Source organism: Anser brachyrhynchus (genome assembly GCF_964034855.1).
Source record: "Anser brachyrhynchus genome assembly, chromosome: 9".
NCBI classification, from domain to species: Eukaryota; Metazoa; Chordata; class Aves; order Anseriformes; family Anatidae; genus Anser; species Anser brachyrhynchus.
Genome location: NC_137703.1, coordinates 16,983,245 through 17,009,648, shown reverse-complemented (window position 1 = coordinate 17,009,648; position 26,404 = coordinate 16,983,245). Strand labels below are relative to the sequence as shown.

Below are 26,404 nucleotides of genomic sequence, written 5' to 3'. Positions count from 1 at the left end.
TATTGATTATGGAAGACAACAGCTGGCAAATAAAGTGATGTTTTCTTGTAAAGCATAACTTTCAGCCAATCTTTGGTACTTTGTCAAATAATAGAAAAATAAAAAATGAATTCATCATCTACTGGTGTAAGTTCTATAATCCCCAAACGCACTACAGAACGGTAGTGGACCTTGGATGTATCGTTATCCTTCTTCCCAGTGGGCTCAAGTCAGAGTACTGTAAATTATAAGATTAAAAAGCACACGTGCAAAGGCAGACTCAGAGGATGGAGATGAGAACAGACGAGGAGTCTCACTTTTTAAGAGAGCCATTCAGCAGCTCCTGGAGGAGCTGGCGCCGTGCCCCGTTCCACCACAGCCGAGGACTCTGCTCATACACACGCACCAAAAAAAAAAAAAAAAAATCAAACCATTTGGCTCCTTTGTCCTTTATGTCCTATTTTTAAAGCTTATAATATTTGATATCCTTAATTGCAGCACGTATAATTAATCAAGGACAACTTTTTTTTTTTGTACGTAGGACTTAGACGGGAACTGCCTGCTGTGCTAACTCTTCAGCCTTCATGACCAGTGGGAATTTGGTGCACATGCACACGTTTCAGCTACAGTGAGTCCATGAAGGATTGCACCTGTAGCAAGGCATCTTGTGTTTAGTTTTAAGAGGGTTTAGCCAAGTCCTTGCACGCTCTAGAGACTGCAGTGGACTGCTACGGCTGCGGAACCTGACTTCCCTCATATCCCAGGCCAGATCTGACCTGGTCAAACAAACCTCTGTTTGGACCAGAGCATCTCTCTTAATACGCTCATTTCAAGATCTTCAATACTTAATCACATTTACTATAGAAAAGGGGTCGTGATTTCCAATATGAGTATGTTCAACATCAGGTTCCAGCAAACACTTATCAGGCTTTCTTAAGCTGACTTAAGAAAAGCTTTCAGGGAGAGAGATTTCCTCACCTGCAGGTACAGACACACTAGGATCAAATTGCCTCTTGGCTTTTTCCAGGATTTGCAGGGACAGTCTGGAACAGTGATGTCTTTAAAGCCAAAGCTGTAGCCCTTTTACAGTGGCTATGCGCCAAAACTCAGGGAATAGCATTAGAAAAGAAATTCTGCAGTCCCACGGAGCACTCTGCTGAGTTGCACCAGCTTTCAGCTCGCAGGAGCGATGAAGTTGGGCATGGTGTCCCTGGATTCAGCAGTCCTCAGAGGACTGCTCTCACACGTGCTTGGACATCTCCTGGATTCCACGGAAACATTTTGCATCCGGAGAATCTTCTGACAACATTCCACCACCCACCAACTACTTTTGATTTGGCCACTCATCAGCTTCAGTATCCCAAGATCTCGTACTGAAACAGAGCACAAACACTGCAGTGGCTTATGTATCATCCACAGCACTCCTGAATTTACAGCACTCAGCACCACCTCCCTCAGCCATCCCTTTTCCAAGACCATCAGCCCCTGTTTACTCAGTTGTTCTTGTACTGGCACAATTTCATGCATTTGATCTTTTCACTGAGGCCCTCATAACCTCTTCTGGTTCAGCTATGTACTTCTTTTTACGATGCAGGAACCCAAACTGCGCGCAATATGCACAACAGATGAGAACCACGTTCAGAAATGATTTTTTAAAATGCCTTTCAGAAATTAACACTATCACTATACAGTGCTTTCACCTTCCAAAACTTGCTCAGTGTTTTTCAGCTATGACATTCTCAAATGTCTGTTCTCTTAACCACCTGGGTTAATCCATATCTTTGTCCCTTTTTCTACTTCCTTCAAAAGAAAACAATGATGCTATTGTCCTTTGTGAAATGTGCAGAGACCTCCTCATAGAAAGTCCTAAACAAGCGACAGATAGTCACTCTTATTAGAGACTGAAGTTTTCATACAGTCTCATAGGAAATATTAGCAGATGACCAATAAGAATGATCCAAAGATTTTGACCAGCTTTTATATGAGGAATGACCAAGCAGCATTTCAGACTGAAAGAGAGGTGACTTCGGAAGAATATGATAATTAATGGTCTACTAAATCATGCATGGCATGGAAGGGGTGGATAGGATCTGACTGCTCACCTTCCATTCCAATAAAAGAACTGGACGTGATTGATTAATGCTACAGGAACCAGGCTAAAAACAAGCACGCATGCAGCAAACCTGTGAAAAGCCCATCAAAGGATGCTGTGGATGCAGAAAGTTCTGGGGAATCAAGAGGTCCCATTTTAATACTCCCTCTGTCAAAAATTACCACCAAGAATCGTGAGAACCTCCTGAAACTGCAGTCATCTTTTGTTTCTGCTACCCTAATTTTGCAATTCTCAGCATATACTGTCACTTCATTAGTCAGTCTCTCTTCCAGATCATTTGTAACTGTGTTGAGCAACACAAGCCTGACTACAGATTTCCCTGGGACTCCACTAGTGATTACTCTTCACTAGAAAAACTGACAGTTCTTCCTACACTTCAACTAGGTATTAATTAACGAAAAACTTACACTCCCACTGCATGGCAGTTTATTTCCTTTAAGAAATGTTAATAAAGAACTTAAATTCTCTCAGGAAATCCATAACAAGTGGAATACTTGCTTGTTTATCTTTTACTCTTTCTTGTCAAACAGCTTCTGACCCCCCAATTTCACCAGCTGAAGCGAGACTTCTGCATTTATGCAGCGAAGCATGAAGGTCACTGCAATGGGAGGACTAATCAAGGCTGGCTTCCAAGTAGACATGACCTTGAGAGTCACTGTCTGTGGCAGGATGGTAATACTGCTTCGCAGTCAATACAGATTTAGAGAAGTCAATTTTCACACCAGGAAATCTCTGTTTCAGTAGCTTTACCTTTAAAAAATAGCACCCAACACTAACTTAAAAACAACCTCTCTGTTCACAGCAGCTGTGTAAAAGAAACCCAACACTCAAAAAGATTTGGTATCAATAACAATGGTCTACACTGCTCTTGAAAACAAACTCGACACTAGACCCTGAACTATTGTTCTAAAATACTGATTTGGTCAGTGAACACTGAGCTACTCCATGTGATTCCTTCAGGTTATCTAGCGCACCAGCACTGCTTTACCCTTCACAAGCATCAGGGCGCAGGGGCCCTGGACACAAATATATGAGGAAATCTGCTGTGAAGAACCGACGTACGGGCCTTGATAAGCTTTTTGTTCTGGATACCAGCTGGGGGAGTGGAGCAGTTACTATCCTCAAGAAAGATTTCACTCTCTTCAGTTTTTTCAGGAACACCTTTCTTCAACTTTCCTTTTGCACAGAGACTTGGAACTAAAACTGACCAGACAGGAACGCGTCCCAGGAGACTGGTTTCCAGTTATACAAAGGAGACAGCAGGAGAGTAAAAGCTCACACAATTTTTGACATAATAACTCGCTAAGTGTAAATAATTTGCCAGCTAATTAGTTCTAACAGACACGGGGAGCAATATCAGTTAATCTTAGCTCATTTTGCAGGCCCCAATATGCTAACAAACTTGTCGAAGCTTAACAAAGCACAAGTAAAAAAAACTGTAAGTATAAACCCTACTTAGTTATGCTGACAGAAAATAAGGTGACCAACCAGAAGACACTGAAGGTGGAAGAGATTCAAAACCACATAATTAGCAAGGCTCAGGACAGAGGTCAGAAAGCCAGCTTGATTAAGTAATGTGTCTCTTGACTGTTTATAACCTTATATGGCAAAAGATAATTTCATATTAGCAAGAAACATTTTTTCCTCTAAACAGTTAAGTTAGTGTTAACAGTATCCAATTAATTTTTGTTTTTTACAAATTAAAGTGATTTTTATTAAAGTGTTGAGAAAAGAAAGGACAAGTTGTGTCCAAGATGTCATTCCTTCAGTCGCAGATAGAGGTTACCATCTACGGATTTCCCAAAATTGAAACTTACAAGTTAGGTGAAATTCCTCCTGCAGGCAGACTAAACCAGATTTTTAACTTCATAAAAATATTTTCCTTCATTACCCCTCCATTCATGGCTTATACACTCCTCATTGCTGTCCTACCTGACAGCGTGCCTCATTTGTATCACATTACTCTATTCACTTATATCGAGATTGTGGGCAGAGCTCTTTGTCTAAGGTGAGAATCCGTTTCACCAGGGTAGCCTTGGTTGCCAGCCTGGCTCCAGCTGGAGTACCGTACATCTTCCGCAGGTCAGCAGTGCGAAGAGTGAAAATGCCAAGCTTGGGAGAAACGCTCCGGTTCCATGCTGCACGCCCATCCTCTCCTCTGAGGCATAATCACAGGAATAAAGAGCAAGCAGTCATTTCCACCAGTCATACCTTCCACAAGCCCATTCCTGCCAGCCTCCGCTCATGCTCCGAAGACGAGCAGCTGTTGAAATGTAACAAATTAGGCCAAAAGGTACAGCGTGTCCCAGCATTCAAACAGTCTGGCACTGCTACCGCATTTACTGCTTATGACTCGGATAAGCCACACCAGAGGCGCAGATCAGTGTGATCAAAGCAACAAGTAATTTAAGGAAGCTTAACTTTTCCATCCCCTTCCCTCCACCAAGGAAAACCAAGGGTGCTTCAGCCTGACCTCTCAGCAAGGCAGAGGAAGTCATTTCCCCTGTATCTTTACTAACCCAGGGAGCTTTACAAAACAAACCAAGAAACAACTTCTATTCATTTCTCTCCATTTAAAAAGAAGCAGATGAAAAAGACAAGCGATACAAAGAAGAAACTGAAAACCTACCAAGTGTAAAGAATCCCATAATATAATTTCAGTGAACAGCAATCAATGTTTACATTCATGAAAAGAAATGAATATTTATTAAAATGAAGTCATTTTTAACAAGCTTGCTTACATGTGTGACCTCAGCTATCGCTTACTACATCCTGTTCATACACTAGTCTGCAGAGTGATTAATTTCTCTTATCAGTATAGTATTTAAATGCTTCTTAAACATTACCTTATTTCCACAACTTTTCACTAATGAGGGAGCATTATCTTCATTTTACCCAGTAAGAATTGTGGCAAAGAGGAGAATACATCAATTTTCGGTGCCTTGCCTGAACTGCTAAAGGCACGTGGCATTACAGAACGTTTCACGCAGTCAAAGCACAGCACCTCCAGTTGCAACTGCCCCTACAGAGACTCTGCAAATCAGAATCAGGAGGGAAAGCACAACTGTAAAGTCTAGGGGAAGAAGCTTATCCTGTAACACACCTGAACCCAGTTCTGTAAGACAGAACTTAACTGCCTTAACTACGAATAAGAAAATCCATTTCCTCCCACAGTTCTACTTCACTGTCCAGTTTCTGCCAGAATTGGAGCACAAGCTCCAACCTCTAATTTAGCCTTCAGAGAAGTACAGTTCTGTGTAACAGGAGAAAACCTCGTTGCATGGGGAAAAAATAGCATGTGCTCATTTAAGACAGTATCGGAAAGCATTTGTACAAAGAAAGTGAGTTGAGACTCCAGAGAACCTCTGTACTTTACCAAGATATCCCAAATTCAGAGTTACTGTTCAAAGTTATGTTTTCTGTGGGTTGCAGGAAGGATGGGGAAAGGTACTTTCAGAAAAAAATAATAATGGAAAAAGCAACTTTCACTGTGCAGCATTACATTTACACCTCCATGGCTACTGACAGTGGGTGTCTGACCACAGGGCTCCACTACAGCGATCTCTGAATTGCCTGAGCCACAACGCTCATCGTCTGCTCCGCAGGCTGCAGCTGAAGGAGCTGAAACATGCTTTACCAGTGCATCTCTTCAGGACTCAGCAGTCACGTATCAGTTAACTTCACATTGAGGCGCTTTGACCACAGGTACCTTCCATGCTGTACCTCTGTGCAAATTAGGAGTACAAAATAATAGGACGCACAACAGCGGTTGCAAAGGTCTGGGTAATGGAAACTGGCTATGTGCCATCAGGGAACTTCAACTTTTAACTCTGTTACCTTAAATACAATTAATTGTTGCTTCAACTTCCCAGAATCCAGCAGACAGCAAATAAATAATTTTATAAAACCAAGCAAAGTCTAACAGTACTGTCAATCTCCTCATAGTTTTTGTGAGAATAAGTTCCCTGTCTGTAAGAGCATTTGAGAACAGACCAACCAGGCTCAAGAGAGTCACAAGAAATAATCAAGAGAGCTAATTTAAAGAAATGCCTGGAAAGTTTATTTCTTAAAGCAGGCATCAGATCCCACAAGGTAAAGCCATGAGAACACCCCCAACAAAAACACACCCGGCCTTTCAAGCAGCATTTCAGCAGCAAACACCTTGCGGACTGACACGGAGTCCCCTTGCACTGCTAGCCTGCCTTTACAAGGGAGCTCAGGGCACAGAACAGCACATCTTCCAGGGCTTCCTTCTTTAGTGTGAAGAACAGAGGTAATAAAATTAGTCCCGGACTTAATATTTACATTACTTGGGACCAGCACAGTCTATGACCTTCAGAGAGACTTACTCCAGCAGGAACACATCCTTCAGTAAGTTATTCCATTATTCAATCACATTTTTACAACTTTATGCCCAACTTAATCTTGGATTTGTCTCCCAGTGAACCAAGGAGCCTGGCAGCCAAAGCTGTTCCCTTTCTTGCTCATGAAAGAATCTTCTCTGGCTTCCTAGAAAGTAATTAAAAAATAAATCCTACTTTCCTGACTACGTATCAACAGCTGCCCTGAAGAAGACCAAAGGTCCAGAGGCACCCTAGGGTCCCGGGGCAAACGGCCGGCGGTCACAGGAGAGGCGAAGGAGCCGTGTCACTGCGGGGCGATCTCTCCGGTGCTCCCCTCCTGCCTCACAGCCCCAGCAGCCCGGGGCCGCCCCGACCCGTTCCCTGCACCGGATCGCGGCGTTCAGCAGGGCTCTGCCTCCCGGCGCTCCGGCACAACTCTCCCGAGGCGGCTCACAGCCTCGGCCCCCGCACCACAGCGCTCTTCCCACCTTAAACGTGCGATGCGAGCAGTCTCTCCTCCTCCTCCTCCTCCCCGCCTCCAAGCTGGGCGACCCGGGAACCCCCGCACCCCGCGGGCTGCCCCCGGCCGCCTCCCCGCTCCTTCCCCGGCCGCCGCGACGCCGCCGCCGCCGCCGCCGCCCCGGGCAGACCCCACACGGGGCCCCGGCCCCGGCCCCCTCACACCGCCGCCGGGCTGAGAGGAGGCAGCCGCTCGGCCCCCGGTCCCGCCACACCTACCCGCCCGGGCAGCTCCCCGTCCCATGCCGGCGCCGGGCGCGTCGTGCTGCCCGGCCCCGCCGGCCCCTTCCGCGCAGCGGGGTCCCCGCCCCGGAGGCGCGGCGGGCGGGCGGGCGGCCCCGGGCTGCGGGCCGAGGCCGGGCTGCGAGGGGCAGGCGGCGGAATGGCGCTGCCCGCGCTGAGGGGAGGGCGGGGGGGAGGAGAAGGAGGAGGACGCGTCCCTCCGTTCCCGCCCTCGGCTCCTCCTCGCCTCAGCGACCAGCTCCTCTCCGCACGCCGCCCCCCTCCCCGGCTTTTTTTTGTTTTGTTTTGTTTTCGTCAGCCGCTGTAGAAACCCAGCGGAGCCCGATGTGGTGTTGGCTGGTTTTCAGCCCGCTGCGGCTCCAGGCCGCTGGCGCCCACCAGCAAAACGGCATGCTGGGCGATGGAAAAGGGCGTGCTGGGCGATGGGTGCCTGCGGGAAAGGGGAGAAAGCGAGAGGCAGGGGAGCCAAAGTGCGACCGCAGGGGGAAGGCAACCGCCGCGCCTCGGTGGTGGGGCCCGCGGGGGGCCTTGCGCTGACAGTGTGCTTACTGCAGGTCGTGGTTTGGTGCCGCAGTTACCAGACAGTACTGGGGGAGGAGGCGCCCGAAGACGCCAAAACGTCGTTGCAGGTAAGTCTGGTGATATTTAGGCCAACCTCATGGGTTTTTCTCCTCAGGTAATCTCTGAACTCTGGTTGCAGCACCCTCTTCCTTCTGTGCCACACATACATACCAACCCTCTAGCCCACCTTGCTCCCTCACAGCTTACAGGGACACTTCAGCCTCAGCAGGAACACCTCAGATTCCCCTTTCACACCTCCATTAAATCTCCCTCTCCTTCACAAGCACATAAACTGTCACCCTCCCACCGTCTCCCCCCTGTACCTCTTTTCAGCCACACCATTCCTCCCAAAAAGTCAGCCACACATGCCTCCCTTTTGCTGTTCATTTTAGTGTCTTCTAAGTGCATTTTGGTACCTTCTAAAAGTGCTAGCAAGCATTTGACAGGAAAGTTTCCAAGAGTTTCTCCCATTCTATTCTCAGATGCGAGGGATGCAACCCTGCCATCCCTAGCCCCTCGGAATACCTTTTCTTAATTTCTTTGGAGATAAAAACCAAGCTACTTCTATGGCTCTAAATTACCACTGCCAGCTCAGGAAAACAAAACAAAAAACAATGTACAGGTTGGTATAGGCAGGAAACAGCCTAAAGGGCAAATACCTCACACCCAAACAACCCACTGATCTGAGCCTGTTTCTTGGGACTCTCCTTTCGTGGCCTTGTAGTTCCTTCCCCTGTCACACAGCACAGGATGTGCATTTGGTCACTTAAGAGAAGTGCAGGCCCTCCATTGTAGGACTGGACATGCAGCCATGAGAGATGTGCACAACCACATCCAGGCAAGGAACTGGCTGCTGCAAAGCCCTATCCGTAACCAAAGGTGTATTAATCATGAGGTGGAAATGAGCTGCACTTCAGTCACTTTTTTTTTTAACAGTCTTGAAGGACTGAACAAAATAACAATAAAAGAGTTAAGCATTAACTTGCCATTACTTACCCTGTAAATAGTAGTGTGACTGCCTCCCTTTGTGGTCTGATTGCTGCGGAAAGTTCAGAGCAGTTTTACTCAGTCAACATCCACACTTAAATTTGGTATGTTAAGATGCATAATGAATAGTGCAAAAATACTAAAATGCTACAGCATAAAAAAAAAATCTAAAAAAACCTTACAGACTCAGCTGTACACCAATTTACTGGGGATAAGTGGTACATGGATTATGAGAAATGAGCCAGAACTAACAAAACCAGGAATTACAATTATAGTATCGGTTTACCTTGACTGGCTGTGGACATGGCTGGGAAGGCAGGAAAGGGTAGGGCTGTCTCGGGAAAGAAAAAGTGAAGACCTGGCTGGCTGGAGGAAGTGGAGCAAGGAGGCATCTCCTGGCAGTCTTGGGGAGCTGTATGGATGGTGTATCCTGAGTAAGTCGGTATCTTCCAGAGACTCATGGACATTTCTCTGTCTTTCACCTGCACCCTTCTAGGAAGTCTGAGATGTGGCAAATGTGAGGGGCTGCTGCTTGTCCCTAGAGAAGCTGGAAAGCCTTCCCAGGAGATGTGATGAGCTGACCAAGCTCTCACACAACACCCGGGTAAGTCTCAGGAAAAGTTACTGAAAGGGCTGGGTACACCTATGAACACTTTGCTGTGTTCTTACTGTAAGGACTAGTGGGCATTGAAGGCTCGGAGAACTTTTCCCTTCATTCCAGCTGGGCTTGGATGAGAGCCCCGGAGAACATGCAGTAACCCAATATTGTGAAATTATGAAATGTGTTAAGAGAACACCCTTATTTTCTGAGTATGGAAAGAGGCTGGTGTGTGGTATTTGCTGCTGTAGGGGAACAGGAATGTCTGCTTCATTCCATGATTACAGGGTATGGAGCAGCAAGTTAACGCTTAACTATGCAATCATAATTTTATTCAATCCCTCAAGATTGTTTAAAGCACAGTGGAAAAAGCCTGGAGTGGCTTTATTACTTGACACACAACCACCACCCGACGATGCGATTCGCCGCCCCTCGGCGCTCTCCACAGCGGGGGGCTGCCGGCCGCTGCGCAGGGGGCGAGCGGGCGGGTCGCTCGCCTTGCGCATTCTGCGTGCCGCGCTAGGCAGGAGGCGAGCGGGCGGGTCGCTGGCCGTACGCACTTTGCGTGACGCGCTGGGCGGGCGCGGCGCGTGCGCGGTGCCGAGGCGGTGGCCATGAAGGTGGCGGTGGCCGGGTGCTGCCATGGCGCCCTGGACAAGCTGTACGAGACGCTGGAGCTGCTGCAGCGGCGGCACGGCGTGCGGCCCGACCTGCTGCTCTGCTGCGGCGACTTCCAGGCCGTGCGCAACGAGGCGGACCTGCGCTGCATGGCCGTGCCCGCCAAGTACCGCCACATGCAGAGCTTCTATCGGTGAGCGCGGCGCGGCGCGGCCCGCCCGGCTCGGCCCGGCCCGCCCGGCCCCGCCGCTGCAGCTGTCGTGTCCCCGCAGGTACTACTCCGGCGAGAAGAAGGCTCCGGTCCTCACCGTGTTCATCGGCGGCAACCACGAGGCTTCCAACCACCTGCAGGAGCTGCCCTACGGCGGCTGGGTGGCGCCCAACATCTACTACCTCGGTAGGCTCGGCCGGCTCCCGGCCCCGTTCCCTGCCCTGTCTTCCCCTTCCCTGTCCCCGCCGTGACGAGGCGCGCTCCCTTCTGCCCTAGGTTACGCGGGCGTCGTACGGTTCCGCGGCGTGAGGATCGGCGGCATCTCGGGCATCTTCAAGTCTCACGACTACCGGAAAGGTACGGCACGGCGGGAGGGGGGCGCCGTGCCCCGGCTGCGCCTCCTCCACCCTTCTGAAGCGACTGACGCTGGAAACCCCTCTTGGCTTAACGCAGGGGAGGGTCTGGAGGTGGTCCACGTAGCTGCCTGGCAGCCGTAGCAGGAAGCAGTGTGCCTTTTCAATGTCCTGGCTGGAACAGTCTTGATTTTTCCATGGTAGTGTCCTTCTAGTGTACAACACAAGACTGTTCAGTTTTACATGTGTAAAGCAGTTGATTTATAAGTGCGATACTGTACAGATGGACCGGCCTGAACTAAGGCTTAGTGTCAGTAAGCCTCGAGATTTGTTTGCCTCAATTTTCCATGTGTGTGTTCAAGAGCTCTTCCTTGGTGGAAGAGTCACCAGCAGTGGCCAGAGACCCGATCACAAGCGATGCCAGGTGTCAGCAGACACATAACTTAGTCTTTCTCATTCATCAACATATATCCTTTAGAGAAGCTTTGGAGATGGCTTTCAATCTGCAAAGTATTGAATGGTTTTTTGGAACACTTAATTCTGTTTAATACCTATCAGTATTAATTAAATCTTTTGTTATCAAGTATACAAGTTGCATGTCTGGATATTGCTTGTGGTAGATGAGACTTTCAGTAGTTAGCATTATCATCAAAGAAGTAACATTATTTTGTGTTGCTGCCAGTCTTCTGCTTGTTCCTGTCTACCTTACATTCTCTGGCTGTGCCAGTACGCTTGCATATATAGCCACGATACCAGGTGGCTGAAGTAGATAGCTATGTTGCATCATGGCTGTGCAGCAAACAGCTCTCTATATGTGATGGCACATGGCTGTGCAGTGTAACTGTGGAGGTAAGGGATATGGGGAGGCAATGAGGGCTGTTATCTCACCTGAGCAACACGAAATCTCAGTCAGGAATGAAGTACTTAAGCTTTTCTGGCAAAAAGTACTTGTTTCAGTCGGCCTGGGTTTTAAGAGTTAAACTGTGAGCAGTGTGTTTTTTTTTCTTCCCCTATAACTGATTTTCTGTATTCTCCATAATTATATATAAAAAAAAAGACATACAATGGAAGAAACGTTCAGTTTTGTAGACATTTTTACAACATATTTGCCTCATGCATAAAAAATTAACAGCTTGTCAGCATAAGCCTCCCGTAAAGGAAACACAGCATCTCCTTCAATTACTGGCAGCCTTGTACGTGTTATTGCTTTAGATGTCTATATGACTCCAAGAAGCCAGCTTGCAAACAGTGTTAGGAGGGAACTGTTGATTCAGGCACCTACTCTTTTCTCAATGTTTCAGGTCACTTTGAATGTCCACCGTACAACCAGCAAACAATTAGAAGTGCTTACCATGTGAGGAATATCGAGGTCTTCAAACTCAAGCAGGTTAGCAAAAAATGTATATATATATTTTTAACAGTGATATTTTTAATTAATTTAAAAATGAGATGTTAAAGCTGTCCTTATGCAAATAAAAAATGAAATGCGAAGGATAGCTTTATTTTTGACCCATGTCCTGCACCCTGCTTTGTCATAAGAGCTACTCTGTTTGGCTGAGGTTGTGGTGTGAACAAATGTATTTATAAACACCTTGTGAATGATTATTCAGATTGCCACTGGGGACTCAAGTGTTTAGATACAGGGATGCTGAATATGGGACAAAGGTTTCTGCCCTTATTAAGGGTTTGATGCGTTTCCCTGAGTTTATTACTGGACTTGGGTTTCGTTCTGATACAGCTGATGGAGATGAATTGAGTATTGAACCAAGCTGTACTTAAGATGTTGACTAGACTTCTAAGGGGTGCTTCCTTTGAGGAGGAGTATTGTGCTTAGCCATTCCATTATCCCTTCTGAACAAAGATTTTAAAAATTCACAAGGAAGATGACTGATAGTGTGTCGAGAACTTGCTCTATAGTTGTAACTTAGTCTTCTCCTGGCTGCCTGATGCTTCCTGGGACGATCTCTCTTACAAGGCAGTATACATAAAACACAGCTGACAGACCCAAGAAAGTGTAGTACGGTCCTTGGAGAATGCTTCAGAGTAGTCAAAATGGACTACTTCCATTTGACAACTTCAAAGGCCATCTGAAAGCTGTACTAATTGCTCTAAAAAGGGAGGTTATTGGTCACAGCTAACTCTGTATCTGACCTGAAGTAGAACACAACGTGTTAGGCACGTTCTGTCTTGTGATGTGTAATTTTGAAACTTTTATCATATGTTTTATTTATACCATATGCATTTTTGGCTTGATAGTTAAAGCGCCCAATGGACATATTTATGTCACACGACTGGCCAAGGAGCATATATCACTATGGAAACAAGAAGCAGCTTCTTAAAATGAAATCCTTCTTCCGTCAAGAAGTGGAGAGCAACACGTTAGGAAGCCCTGCTGCTTCAGAGCTTCTGCAGCACCTGAAACCCAGTTATTGGTTCTCAGCACATCTCCATGTTAAGTTTGCAGCTTTCATGCAACACCAGGTAAAGGGGAATAAAACCAAGAGCGTATGCTTTCCAAGGATGTTTCAGAATTCTAGTGCAGGTAGTCGTGTCCAGAAAAGCAGCTTCTTAATGTGAATTTGCTTAGTAATTAAAATTCAGCTTAAGCCCCAAAATCTTAAATGGTCTTAAGACTACTGCCTTATGGAAGTTAGAGATGTTATAAATCAGTGGTGGCACCACCTCATCTTCAGGTACAGCATGAAATAGCTAAAGTTGCTGCACTTGAAACTTCTTAATTTAAATTTTACAGAAAAGCACCCTTTTTTCCCTGCTTTACTGGGGAAGGATACAGCTTCAAAAGAGTGATAGAGAAGCAAATGAGCAGACTGGTTAACCTGGGACGGGAGGATACCTTTACTAAAGCTTGGCAGGTGAAACTGGCTGCCTAGGTAAAGCCAAAAAAAACAGTCCCTGTAGGTTGAAACTTCTCTTTGTTAATTTGAATTTGTGCTGAAAGTGGTGTGACATGCTATTCGAATTCTCAATTCATTAGATGTTAAAAGGTAACTCTAGACATTTTGGACTCAAGTCTGCTTCTAATTATGTTGAAGTTTTTCTTTTGGCATCAAGGCTAGGTATGTTCAGCTGCCTTGGTTGAAGGAGACCTGTGGCTCTTGCTTTATCTTCCTGTTTTCAGTGTCCAACTTTTTGTTAGACATCTGCTGACGTCTGTCCTCTCTCTTTCTCCATCCCTTTTTTATAATCCCGTGCTGCTTCTCTATTTCAGAAACTATTTTAATGTAAATTGTGCTTTTAAATCTCTCTACATAACTTGTGTAGAATAGTGTAATTTCATAGGAACGCTAATGACTGTTAACATCTTGTTTCCTAGACAAACTCCAAAGAAGAGCTACCAAAGGCAACAAAATTTTTGGCTTTGGATAAATGTCTGCCTCACAGAGACTTCCTGCAGGTGATGACCATGTGCAGTGGGTTAGCTGATAGCATCCTCTTCAGATGCAGTCAAACATCTCAGTAGTCTTACTTTAAAGAAGCTCTTATTTGTTGTCTTAAAGGGAAGATGGTTTGTTATGTGTCTTTAGGATATGTGGTGGGATCCAATTGCTTTAGCTACCTTTGAAGATGAGAGTCTGGAGATGGGCTTTTGCTATGCAGAGGTACATGGGGGTGCTAGTCTGCACCTAAAATCCCATAGGAGAACTGATCTGCAGTAATACTGCCTCCAGCAGTGTGGTCGTCCACCCGTGTTTAGCTCTGTTTTACAGCACATTAGAAGGTTGAATTTCTTTTATGGATTATTTAAAATCAGAGTTGACTGGTGCAGCTTGGCTAATCCAAATTGTTTGACTTAGGTTAGTGTCACTGAAGACAAAGTGATTTGGGTTTCAATCGGTCAGCTGCTGAAAGTGTTTAAGAACTATCAATGTTAATTTCATTCTGTGCTAAGAATGTCCATAGAAAAACTTGTCGTCAGTTCTTCACGATTTTTGGCTTAGAAGGTATGAACTTAAGAGTAAGCAAATTGTTTTCTAAGTTGTGTAACTGTCTAGTAGCTGGAAGTAGGGAGAGGAGGGTGCTCTGATTTTGAGTTGCTCTAAGCTAAAATACAGAAGTGTTACAGGAGAGCCTGTTTTAATTGCTGATTGTCCTCTCTTACCTCCTTACTGCTATAGGCTTCTATGTAGGACTGCCCTGAGAGGGCATGTTTGATTGAGGCCATTAGCTTAGCATACTTCAGACTTAATTACAACTCTGTACCATGAAAACAGCACTTCAAAATTTAATTGCTTTCTGGTGTCAAGAGAAACGTCTCACCTCATCTGTTTTACGATTTTATTTTGTTTTTTGTTTGCTTGTTTTGAACAGATAATAGATGTAGAGCATGATCCTACTGCAGGTGACTCGCTGGAGTACGATGCTGAGTGGATTGCAGTCCTTAAGGCCACCAACAGTCTTGTTAATGTGACTCAAAGCTTGTGGAATATGCCTGAAAATAACGGCCTCCATGCAAAGTAAGTAGCACGCAAAGTAGAAAGTAAAACATGATTTAGCTGGGCTGGAAGTGTACTGACCTTTTATAGTTGTGTTTCTTATCTTATCCTTTATAGTTGGGTTTCTCTGTTCTGCAGCCTCTAATGTCCGTAGGACTTGGTAAATGCTTTGGAAAACACAGGGGATGATAAGGGCTGTGCTGTAGAGCTTACAGGTTCTTTACTGCTCTGTGCAGGCAGTTAGATTTCTTTGGCAGACTTGGGTAACACCATTCAAGGGGCAAAGAATACATGGTGGCTGATCTTCTTGTTGGTCACCGTGAGACTGAAAATCAGGCTTCCAGGCTTTACTGGGTGGGTTGGCATCGTATGCAGACCTTTGGTGTGCAGAGCAGAATCTCAGTATTGACCAAAGGTAATATGCTTGGGTGGGGTGGGGGGGGCTGAGAAATTGCCTGTTGTAAGATGAATTTGTTACCCATGTTTAAAAGTTTATCTTTGCAGTGGGAACAGAAAATACCTTTTGACTAGCTGCACTTTTGTTAACTTCATGAACTTATTTAGGTGGGATTACAGTGTAACAGAAGAAGCCATCAAGGAGGTGTTAGAAGAGCTGAATCATAACCTCAAAATTCCTTGCAACTTCACCTTGACAGCTGCTTGTTATGATCCCAGCAAGCCCCAAAAAAACATGGAACCAGTCCATACCATCAATCCGCAGACCACTGAGTTTTGTGCCCAGTTTGGCCTCACTGACATCAATGATAGGATCCAGCAAGTTAAGGAAGAGGGCTCAGTACGAGAATATGAGGAGGAGGAGGAGGAGGAGGAGATGGACAGTACTGGGTCAGCAGAGGAACCCAGTGAATATAATACAGATAATTCTGGACTTTCATCCATTAATCCCGATGAAATAATGCTGGATGATGAAGGAGGTGATGAAGACTTGAGTACGTGTTCTGTAGATCCTTCCCCTGATCATCCTCCTGAGTTTTCTGCAAGTTTTTCTGATATCAGGATCATGCCAGATTCCATGGCAGTATCATCTGATGATGCTATGGACTCCAATAATGAGGAACTGGAGAAATCTGGCGTGTGTAAGCAGGCAGAAGAGAAGAGCTTGAATGAGAGACCTTTAAAGCGCATTGGTGGTAATGAAAATGGGAACACGGGCATTAAAAAAATTAAGAGACGGAATCAAGCCATCTATGCTGCAGAGGATGAAGATAAAACAGAGTAACACTTCTATGTTGCATAACTAAGTTCTCTCCCTACCCCTTTATGCAGAGGTCGTGAGAACTATGGTGAACTACTCATGCTTTTAACATTATTTGATCTTATTCATGCTGCTTTCTTGAGGTGAAGAGGCTCTACGTACCTCTTTCAGGGAAGAATATTTAGCTTGATTAAACATCTAAGCCAGAAGCAAAGTTTTCCAACAAAGTGCTTTGTCAAAGGACTTAAAGCCCATGTATAATCAGTCGATTTTGCTTCGGTTCTCAGTTATTAGTGTACATATACCATGTATCTTGAGCTGTACTGCTATTCAAGAATCACCGTGCTGGTTTAACAGGAAAAGAACTCTTAAACTATAACTCAAGTCAAAGTGAGAGGATGCCTGACTTATGAGACTGAACTATTTGATTTTATTGCTTTTGTCTTGTTTTATACTGAACTTTTAATACAAAGTAGCATATGCAATAACTGCGTGAACTAAATTTGGAAGTAGAATTCCCAGGATAACAAAACAGCAATAGAAGAGTGAGGATTTTTGTTTCTGCTGACATTCATACCATAGAAAAGCTTCGTGGTCATAAACAAAACAATGTGCATTGTCTAGTATTGGCTTTTAATTACTGTTTTGGTACAGAACCAAGCCCCTTAATTTGAGGCATGACAGTTTTATGAGGACCATGCAAGAGAACATCTCTGTTCTTAAAAACTCACTTGTGTGCTGTTTCTTAGAAGTTGAGAACCATATCGTAAAATTAAAACGCATCTGTTTACGATGAACAGCTTTCTAAACATGGACATCATCACTGTCTCAATTCTCACTAATTAAGGCTGCGTTGTATTTTCATGCAAAGTGACTGATGCTTCAGACAGCGATGCTTACCATCATCTTTAGCCTACCTTTTCACCTGACGCTTCTTTTCAGTACGATGTAAATTCCTAATTCCTACAGCTCGGTCTGGAATTTTCCAAAATACCTTCATGGACTTTACCTATGGCTGGGCAGCTCCTGTTCTCCTTTAGATCTTCTTGGAAGTTTTCTTTTTATTCTTCTTACTCTTCTTCAGTTTTCCCTGAATTAGCAAACGTATCATGCTCCTTTTGGCCTAGAAGGCTGTGAGGATAACAAAACTTAGCGAATTCATGAAAACAAGTGTTTTCAAGTACAATGGCACGCCATTAGACTCATTAGCCTTACAGTCAGCTTCTGTTGGTGTTCTGTGCTGAGCTTTCAGAATCAGAGAAGGAATTCCTCATGACTGTGCTGCCCTTGAGATGAGCAGTAGTTCCAGTGTGCTTTTACTCATCTAAGGCCTGAGCACTATGGAGAAGAAAGCATTCCTACAAGAAAAGAGAACTGGACAGGGAGCCATGAGTAAAAATAGACGGGCGAGTTGTAGCAGGGAAATGCTTCAACTTGTCTTTAAAATCAGTCAAATTCTTGGATTCACCTTGGTTTCTCTCCTGCCAGCAGGTCACTATGCAAACTAAACGCATATAAGTATTCAAGAACTGTCAAATGTCAAAATTAACGCTCTCCACAGTTCTGATTAACAGCTTTATATTGGTGTGCTGATACCATTAACATCCCGGGTTTCTTTTTTGTTCCAGAGGACAGTATCTTGTTTACTAAATGATTAGCTGGATCCTATTAATGTTCCTGTATCTCTCTGTGCCTGCTCATCTGTCAGAAAACCCACCAAAAAGAACTGTGGTAAGATGTGATAAAGAATTGGGGGAGTTTGGTGTAACCCCCAGGTTATCTAAAGTAGCTGTTAAGGTGGCCTACGTTACTGAAAATAGTTCAGTATCTTTAAGGGTCTTGGGTCTGTAATGTTAAAACCTTAATCATGCTTGCATTTCCTTGTGATATGAAGACTATCATGGTAATAAAGTATTTCCTCTGTACCATCGAAAAGATGCGATTTTAAGTATAAAATATGGTATGATCTTGAAAAGTCACTGAAGAAATCTGTGTGGTGTTCAGCTGTCAAATTCTATGTGGCGTGGAAGATGTAGGTTACACTTAATGGATGCTTTTGTCTAATTTCATATGTTTTTAAAGCAAATTGTTTTGTTGTGTCTTCTACTTTCTGATAAATGTGTTTTGGCTTTCTAGAAAGGAGACTGCCAAGATGGAATACAGATTTTTAGAATCTTTAAAGGTGGTTTTTTTTTTTTAATGAAGAATGTCAGCATCCATTGAGTGGAGTGCAGATGTAAATATACTTATTTTTTTTTGAGTATGAACCATGTGTGATCTATATAGACTTATTGTGCCCTTTCTTGTAGTCGCTTGACCTCTTTGCAGTTTGAAGTATCCACCTCTACTGTATTATCATCCACTATGGATTTTCCGTGTCAGCAAGATCCTCTGTTACATGTAAAGTCAGTTGCAGCTCTGAACTTGATGCTTCTTCAGTTAAGACCAAGTACTCCAAAAAGTATGTAAAAAGTTAGGAAAAGCTGGCAAATTTAATCAGTTCTGAATCCTAAGATCCAGAGTCCTTTAAAGGAAATTTTAGAGTTTTTGAAAAATTTTAATATTGGTAAGAAACATCTGGAAAACATTTCTCTGTCAGACCTGGTACATTTATAATCACAAATTGGTCAGTAGATGAGACTTGCGCTTTTTATAGATAAAAGCAGAAACATTTTTAGGCAGTGCTTGAGAAAATTATTCACTTGTTTCAGTCCAGGGGATTTTGTTCAAACTGTGTTATCAATCTACTTGAAGAACAAACTAAGAACAGGGGCGTAGCTTTTTCATGAGCAAATATATTACTTTCTAAAAATAAAGTTAATTTAACTTGCACCCCCGTCCCCAAAGATGCTCCCATTATTCTGTACAAGATCCGTGGCGGGTGCCAAAGCGCTGTTTACCTCTTAGCGAGATAGCGAGAGCTGAGACAAACGAGCCGTGACCTGTGGCGTTCCTACCGTCCCTTACCGCATTAACGCTGTCCCCAGCAGAGCAGCGATGGATGCAGCACCCCTGGGCCTGTGAGCACAAGGGAGGGTGCCGGCGCCTGCCAGCCGAGCCGCGGGCGCTCCGGGCCCGCTCCCCGTTGGCGGCTCGGGCTCGCAGCGCCGCCAGGGGCCGCCCTCAGCCCGGCGGCGCATGCGGGGCGGTTGGGCAGGGCCGGGGCCCGGCGAGGCTGCGCGGCTCGGCCCCGCCCCGCCCCGCTCGGCTCCGCCCCGCCCCGGCCGCCCCTGGTCTCGCCGCCCCGCCCCGCCATGAGGCCGGGCCCGGTGGCGGCGGCGCTCCGACGCGCTTGAGGGCGCCGCCGGCGGCGGGGCTGCGGCTGCTGCGCCGCCAAGATGGCGTCGTGCGTGCTGGAGGCGCCGCTCCGCATGAGCGTCCTCTCGGTGAGTGCCGCGGGCTCTGTCCGCCCGCCCGTCCGGCAGGGGGCTCGGCCTGACCTTGGCCGCCGGCTGCGGGGGGCACCTGCGGGCCCTTTGTGCGGAGGCGGGGGCGCCCCGTCCCGGCAACTTTCCCCCGGCGCCGCCCGTCTGCCCCCCCCCCCCCCCCCCCCCCCCGCCCCGGGCAGGCCGGGACCGCCGGCACCCGCCGCCGTTGGGGCCCGCCCGCCGCCCCCACCGCTCCCACCGCCCCGAGCAGGCCGGGGCCGTGCAGCCGCGGGCCTGGCGGAAGGGGCCGCCTGCTGCCGGCCCTGCCCGTCCCCCGGGGAAGCCCGGCACCCCGGTGCTGCTCCCCCGACCCCTGCGCTGCGAGGAACAATGCAGAGGGTACGGCGTGGGTGCCGCTTGGAGCAGCGCAGGGCGTCCTCTTCGTGTTGTTTTTTTCCCTCCAGAGCGCGGTTTCTTGCTGAGCAAGGGACCCGTGAAACTGATGATGTTGATAGATTCTTCATTTTTGGGGCCTACCTGAAGAACTTGTTGGCCTGGATACGAATGCCCTTCTGCATTACAACCCTACTGGCTGATAAGGTGAAAGCCAGGGTATTTTAGAAACGGAGGGCAGTGGGACCGCTGGAGTCCAGAACACTTTTACATAGAAATACATAGATTGGGAAGGTGAAAGTCCACTGCTGTTCACAAAAATACTGCCCTCGTTACACGGTGGATGCTTACACGTAGAATTTATTTAGCATAATTTAATAGTATTCTCGTAGACAAAGGAGTCCTTCTGCCTCTAGATTCTTCTCTCAGGCTTATGTGAGACCATGAGTGAGCTGCTGGTGATTCTGTGTCTGGCTGGGGAAGCAGGCACAGGTTTAGCCAAGAGTTAGATACCTGCAAAGCAATGAACAGTTTGCAATTCCCTTATAGTTCCTTTCAAGGAAAACTTATAAGGAAAAAATAGGAAAAGCCTAATAAAAGGTTGAGCTGGCAAAAAGAAAAAAAAAAAAAGAGATAATGGAAATGCTTTCTGGCACGTGTTTGTGAGAACCTGGAGGGAAATTCTCTTCCCTTTTCCCACCCATGTTTTTTGGAACACTTTTCATCTTCGGCTTTGGATCTTCTCAAAGAGAATAACAAATCATTGGTGCATAAATGTTTAGCTTACAAGCATGGTCCTGTTACCGAGAGGAGAGTTCACTTTCTCTTGTAAAGTAGTTATGGGAAGTGTTATGGAGAATATTGTGCTGCTGTCCCTGTTGAAGTTGTGTGGGACAGTAGGCAGTCTGTCTTAGAGAAGGACAGTCTCTGCAATGTGTGAATTTGTTATGATAAGGTAAGCTACAGAGAAATGTCTTAATACGCGCTTCCGTATTTTCAAAAGCTTGTTTGTCAATATACCTCTTGAGCAACATTAACAGCTCTTATAACTTTTTCTTGCAGGAATTTGTGGTTTTTCTATGCAGTAACTGAATATAAGTAAATTGGAATCTAAGATAGTGTTGATATCTGAAATAGACCCCTTTGTGTGTCCTTTTCATAAACTACAAATACCTACCAGCACTCCATTAACTTTCTCTGACTCATAACTTATTGTTATCTGCAATAAATACATCTTATTCTTTAAGTCATGCTTAAACATGGGGTTAATTCTTTGTGCAGATGTTGCCCAGCAGTAACATACTGCACGTTTGAATATGATCCTGTGGTTTGGCTGCTGTCTTGCCTGGTAGGTTTTGTAGACGTGCTGTTGCTTTAGTCATTCTGTTTTTCTGCCATTATATGAATTGATATAAACTATTAAAAATGTGTATCATTTTTTTCCCTGCAGGAAGTAACGGCCAGTAGCCGCCACTATGTTGACAGATTATTTGACCTCGATCCCCAGAAAGTTCTGCAAGGTGTCATGTAAGTCACCTGAAACACATTTGGGCTGTTGGTTGTGCATAAGCTAGGTTAACTTGAATCCCGCTAGAATTGTATGTCAAGAGGAAGAAGCTCTGCCTCTTTTTGAGAAATCTTGTTGGAAAATTTTAATACAAACATGATAGTACTGTTTTAGCACCCTATTGCTATGTAGTGTACGTAACCAGCCTCACAGGTGTCAGAAATTAGGTTAAATATTCTGTGAGCATTCAGAAAAAAGTTTTTTGAAACATTTCTTCCCTTTGGCCACCTTTTGATTCTCTTCTAAGTCTGCTTTTCTCTAATTCTGTCTTAAAAGAGTTTTTTTGTCCACTGCCAAGTCAGTGTACCTGCCTCTTTCTTTTTCCCCTGCTGCCATGCCTGAGTGTTGATTTTTGATGCATGGCTTCTATCTCAGTAAAGGGAACTGCAAGCCAAAAGAAACTACTTCCATAGAAATTAATTTGGACGCTGGTTATATTTCAGTATTTCTTTTGCATGCCGATGCCAGTGGGTAAGGACTGAAAGATTAAGAAGAGGCCTTGCCCTGTTGAATAGGTGGTAAAACCGGTGCAAGGATCCGGCTGTGTTCTTACTGTCCTTGGGCTATATGCTTTGCGTTATAACCACACCGTGACGTGACTAGTGAGTCCCTGCCCAGGACTGACGGTTGGTGAAGCCAGGCCTGCTCAGGCTTACCTACAGTTTGCTGGCTGTGGTTATCTAGCAAAACACAAGAACATTTGGTCAAAGGACCAAGTGGATCAAAAAGCCAAGAACGTCCATTGTGTTGTTTAGGACAGTCTGACGAGTTTCCGGTAGGAAAGTAGTTCAGAAGGTGGCCCAGGGATGGAGTAGGCACCATCAGAATTAGTATTCCTCTGAAATTACGTGAGAAACAAAACACAAATATAAAACTATCTTGGAAAAAACTTTTATTTGTTGAAATATCCTCTTACGTACCAGAATTTTTTATACAGATTAGTGTGAATATTTGCAGGTTCTTAACTCTTCTCTGTAGAAGAGTCTAACACTTCTTCCACTCTTGGCCTTAGTCCACTACTCACAAAGCTGGCTTGGCTGGTCCCAGGGTGAGGATGCGTCTCATCCCACATCCACGTGGTTGGCTCAGCCTCCTTGGCAGATGCTCTGGGCACTGGGTGGCGCTCCCTCCCTGTTCTCCTTTCTTCTCCAAGGAACTGGAAACAACAAGTCTTGGCAATCCCTTCCCCATCTTCTGAGGTGTTACTCACATCTTTTGAAGTCTAGTGACTTCCCAGAACCAAAAGTCTTGAGCAGTCTTTTGTCTTAGCTAACACCTTGAAATTCTTTGCGTCGTCCATGGGTGACAGTGGAATCTATGCTGAGCTGCCTTTTAGTTTTGCTGTGGTTCAATAATAAAATGAATTGATGCAGGGTGACTATCTCGATGAACGGGCTTCTCCAGTTAAAGTTCATCATCTGTCCTTTTAAAGAGACCAAAATACCAATTTATTTTGCAATAGCTTTCTTTTCGGTTTGCTACCTTGGTGTCTGGTTTCTGATGCAGGAGATGTTATACTGCTTTGCCGCATAAAGTTTTCTAAGCTCTTTATTTTGGTCTTTGCACCACGCAGCATTTTCAGCTCATCCTTTCTCTTCAGTACCTGGACGTGTCCTTTATGGATCTGCTTTGTGATTTTTCTCTTTGCGTTTTGGTACTGGTACCATGAAGACCACCAGGCGGTGTCTTTGAGGCCGAGCTTTGTACAGGAACCATTTCTTCTCAAGCTAACGCTCTGAGATATGGGGAGATGATGAGCAGTAAGTGTAAGGAAGCGTTTGAAGACCAATCCTTTTAAGAATGGCTCAGCGTTCTAGTGGTTGAAATAACTGGTGCTGCCGCTTAGAAGCTGCTGAAGGAATTTATGCAAAAGTTATCTTCTCTTAGAGTTAGACCTTTTAAAGCTACACATTTGATAGGATAAGTGTCTTTGAAGGGTGGAGGGGAAAAAAAGAGGAAAAAAATCACAGCGCAGATTTGGTTTGTAAGCTACATGTGCGACACCTTGGTTAAAATCCTGATTCTGAGAGTATGTCTTTCCTGACATTAAGCGAGTCCTGCGTGTTGGATTTGTTATTTTCCAAATATTAGCAGATGGATGTGCTACAGTCCAATTTAAAGTAGTGTATAAAAAAAATTCAGTCCAAGATTCCTTTTGGGCAAAAGAATATGGCTTTGCCCTCCTTCCTTTGACTTCAGGTATCCGAAAAGTTATTGAAGTTGGAACAAACTGAGATTTGGGGTGGTCCACTGAGGGGTGGGAGGGTAGAAGGTGTTGGGGTGGAAGAGGATTGAAGTTCTACCAGAAGTGTGTCTCAGAAGCTTTATCAAGTATTCTGTGTAATTCCCTGAAAATCTTTGGTTCCTAAGATGTGCTGTTTTTTTCCTGCATCCTGGCTGAAAGTCTCGATGACGTAGATTTTTGTTGTGATTGATGGAACTGTTTGAATATCAAGGTTCAGAAAGGGCTGGCTTAAGAGGCTTTGTTTCTGCAGATTGTCTTCAGTTACAGTCGTTCTGTTCTTCATATGCTCTTAAAGAAACTTGAATGAATAACTTCTGTTTGGGGCTTTCTTTAATTGCATCCTTTTACATTTTAATGAAAAACAACTTCTGAATGAGGCTTGATTAAAGGTAAAATACAGCTAAGTGCTTCTTGGACTTGAAAACCATGCCAATCCAGTAGTGGTCTTGTAAATTGAGAAGACTTAAAATTACATATTCTGAAAGTCTTTAAACTACCAACCCTCTTTTTTTCCCTTTTTTTTTTTCATGATTTGTCAGAGAGGTTATATTCAGAATCATCTTTTGTCCGCAGAGTGAAGTCTTACATGGCTAGGGGCTTTTTTGTTTCCCTTCTCATGGGAAAACTGAAAAACCGTTTCTCTTTTGTCCGGTACTGCTGGATGTGCTTCTGTTGATCTTATTGCAAAATGTCAAGTTTCCTGGGGAACTTCTGTTTGCATCATTCCAATCATGTTCATCTAAGTATTAATAGTAGGTTGGAAGGGGAGAATTGCGTGTACCTGTCAGTAAATCATTAGCTTCAGTTCAGGATTTGAAATTTTGGGGTTCTTACAAGGATGACTACTGCCTTTTACTGTACCTGATGGAGAACTGTTTAAAGTGCGCAAGGCCCATTTCTGCAGGCCCACATCTGTATGAAAGTGTGTGTGTTTGCCTTTCTATTGACTGTCTTTATAAATGAGCAAGCTTAACATGGTAGTTTCCTTCTGTAAGCATAAACTGTTCCATGTGTGTATGTGTGTGCTTGAGAGGTCTTACAGGTTTGCTTTGTGTCTACTTAAGTGCTTTTCTAAGCCTTTCATCTTCTATATTACTGTTCTACAGTTCAGATGTTCTCAAATACACTTTGACTGCATTCTGCAAGGTCAGCAGCAGCGCCAGGTATGCAGCAACTGAATTTATTTAGTGTTGACAGTCCACAGACTACCCCGAACAGATATTGTAAGCGATTAAATGCTGTGTTCTCTCAGAGGTTCTCTTAAATATTTTGCCATTGTTGGCAGAGGAACAGAACATAGCTCTGTATATTTCTGTGTTGTTGTAAGAGCTTCATGTGTCCCAAGATGCTTGCTGCAACAATAGCTTGTGCTTTGCAGCATGGCAGTGTATTAGACTGCAGTTTGGTTTTCATCCACACTTGAGCTCAGGACCACTTTGTTCAGGTGCAAGACCAATGCCTATTTTTGTCCACCAATTTATTTGCTGGTCGGAGGCTTCTCTGAGAAACACTTTGTCATGCGTACAGTTTGCCTGATGTCTTCAAAGGCAATCCATCGTTTCAGAAAGCTGTGCAAACGGCATCGCAAAGCCTGGTTTTGAAAGGAGCATGCTTTCTGAGAAATCTGGCGTACTCTAGGTGCCAACTGTTTCTCATCAGGCTGTTCCTTAGCAGTCAAAGGGTGTCATTTTGTATGGCTTGTAAATAACCACCATCACAGTGCACTGAGAATTCCCATGCTACTGCTGTTTCTGCCCTTTTTGGATGTGCTTCATCCAGTCCGCTGGAGTTACAGACAAGCATTTTCCAAAGTTGTGTGAACGTTCTATTTCCCAGGAAAAAGGAAGACTCACCCTACGAAATGATGCTGCGTACTGTTTACGGTATGTGTACGTTTATGGGACCTTCCTTTTTCCCGGGGAGCGTGTCCAGTGCTGTGCTGGGGATACTGGTATAGATCTCTGTGGTATATTTACTTTGTGACATACATGCTTCCTACACAGGATGATTTTGAGTGTTTGAGAGTCCATGTTTTTGATATGGGAAGTATAGTAATTGGCATCTGGGGCAGAACTTGTGGACCGCTTTGAATCGGACAGTTATGTCTCAGAGTCCCTGCAGGCTTGGGCTGGCAGTGTTGCAGCAGTTAGTGGTTATGCTCAGTGTTTTGAAGGCTGTGAAAATGATATTTTGGTACAACCAAGATGTAATTGGGCTTACCTTTGCATAGGTTTTTGGATGCAAAATTATGAGGTGTGTGTTAAAACCTCCTCTAAGGGGCAATGGACTTGTATTTGCATTTGACTGAGGATGTTTTTACTTCTTGCTGGTTTCTGCCTTCTTCAAAGAGAAGATACCAGAAAGTAGTCGCAAACTGGAAAAAAATGAGCATGTGTTTTAAGTAGTAACAATGCTTTTGTGGTACCTATCTTGTGTCTCTTTTGTGGGCAGTTGCTTTGAAATTCGTTGGGAACACCTCAAACTGTGCATTTGTTACATCTGTCTTCTTCGCTTGTGTATTTTTGGATTTGAAAAAATGTTCCAGGCGTGTTTAAATGATTTTATAATAGTGTCTTTTATTTCTCAGCTGTGGCAATTGGATGCACACATGCCTACAGGGAAAGCTGTTTGAAATA

At 44.9% G+C, this 26,404-nt stretch overlaps 3 protein-coding genes across 15 annotated transcripts in view; 2 read left to right on the top strand and 1 right to left on the bottom strand.

Annotated features, from left to right (window-relative positions):
• Nucleotides 1-8,108, bottom strand: part of PPP2R3A (protein phosphatase 2 regulatory subunit B''alpha) — a 59,255-nt gene extending 51,147 nt beyond the window's left edge. For 4 of the 7 annotated variants that reach the window (XR_013954799.1, XR_013954800.1, XM_080604115.1 and 1 more), the window contains exon 1: nt 7,174-8,107. The gene's annotated coding sequence lies outside the window, so the exon portion shown is untranslated. Of the gene's footprint in view, nt 1-6,923; nt 7,018-7,173 lie in introns of those variants that run through there. The other 3 variants (XM_080604113.1, XM_080604110.1, XM_080604112.1) reach the window with 3 other exon arrangements.
• A 1,811-nt stretch (nt 8,109-9,919) lies between these two features.
• Nucleotides 9,920-18,458, top strand: DBR1 (debranching RNA lariats 1). Its single transcript, XM_080604152.1, has 8 exons — nt 9,920-10,154; nt 10,234-10,358; nt 10,449-10,529; nt 11,827-11,912; nt 12,782-13,006; nt 13,860-13,940; nt 14,855-15,000; nt 15,544-18,458. The coding sequence occupies exons 1-8, from the start codon at nt 9,958-9,960 to the stop codon at nt 16,217-16,219; spliced, it is 1,617 nt and encodes a 538-aa protein (XP_080460278.1). The 5' UTR covers nt 9,920-9,957; the 3' UTR covers nt 16,220-18,458.
• A 949-nt stretch (nt 18,459-19,407) lies between these two features.
• Nucleotides 19,408-26,404, top strand: part of ARMC8 (armadillo repeat containing 8) — a 62,934-nt gene continuing 55,937 nt past the window's right edge. For 3 of the 7 annotated variants that reach the window (XM_080604149.1, XM_080604145.1, XM_080604144.1), the window contains exons 1-2: nt 19,410-19,581; nt 21,407-21,483. In XM_080604149.1, the coding sequence (XP_080460275.1) occupies nt 19,534-19,581; nt 21,407-21,483 (125 nt within the window). In that variant the 5' untranslated portion in view covers nt 19,410-19,533. Of the gene's footprint in view, nt 19,582-21,406; nt 21,484-26,404 lie in introns of all 7 variants that reach the window. The other 4 variants (XM_080604148.1, XM_080604143.1, XM_080604146.1 and 1 more) reach the window with 3 other exon arrangements.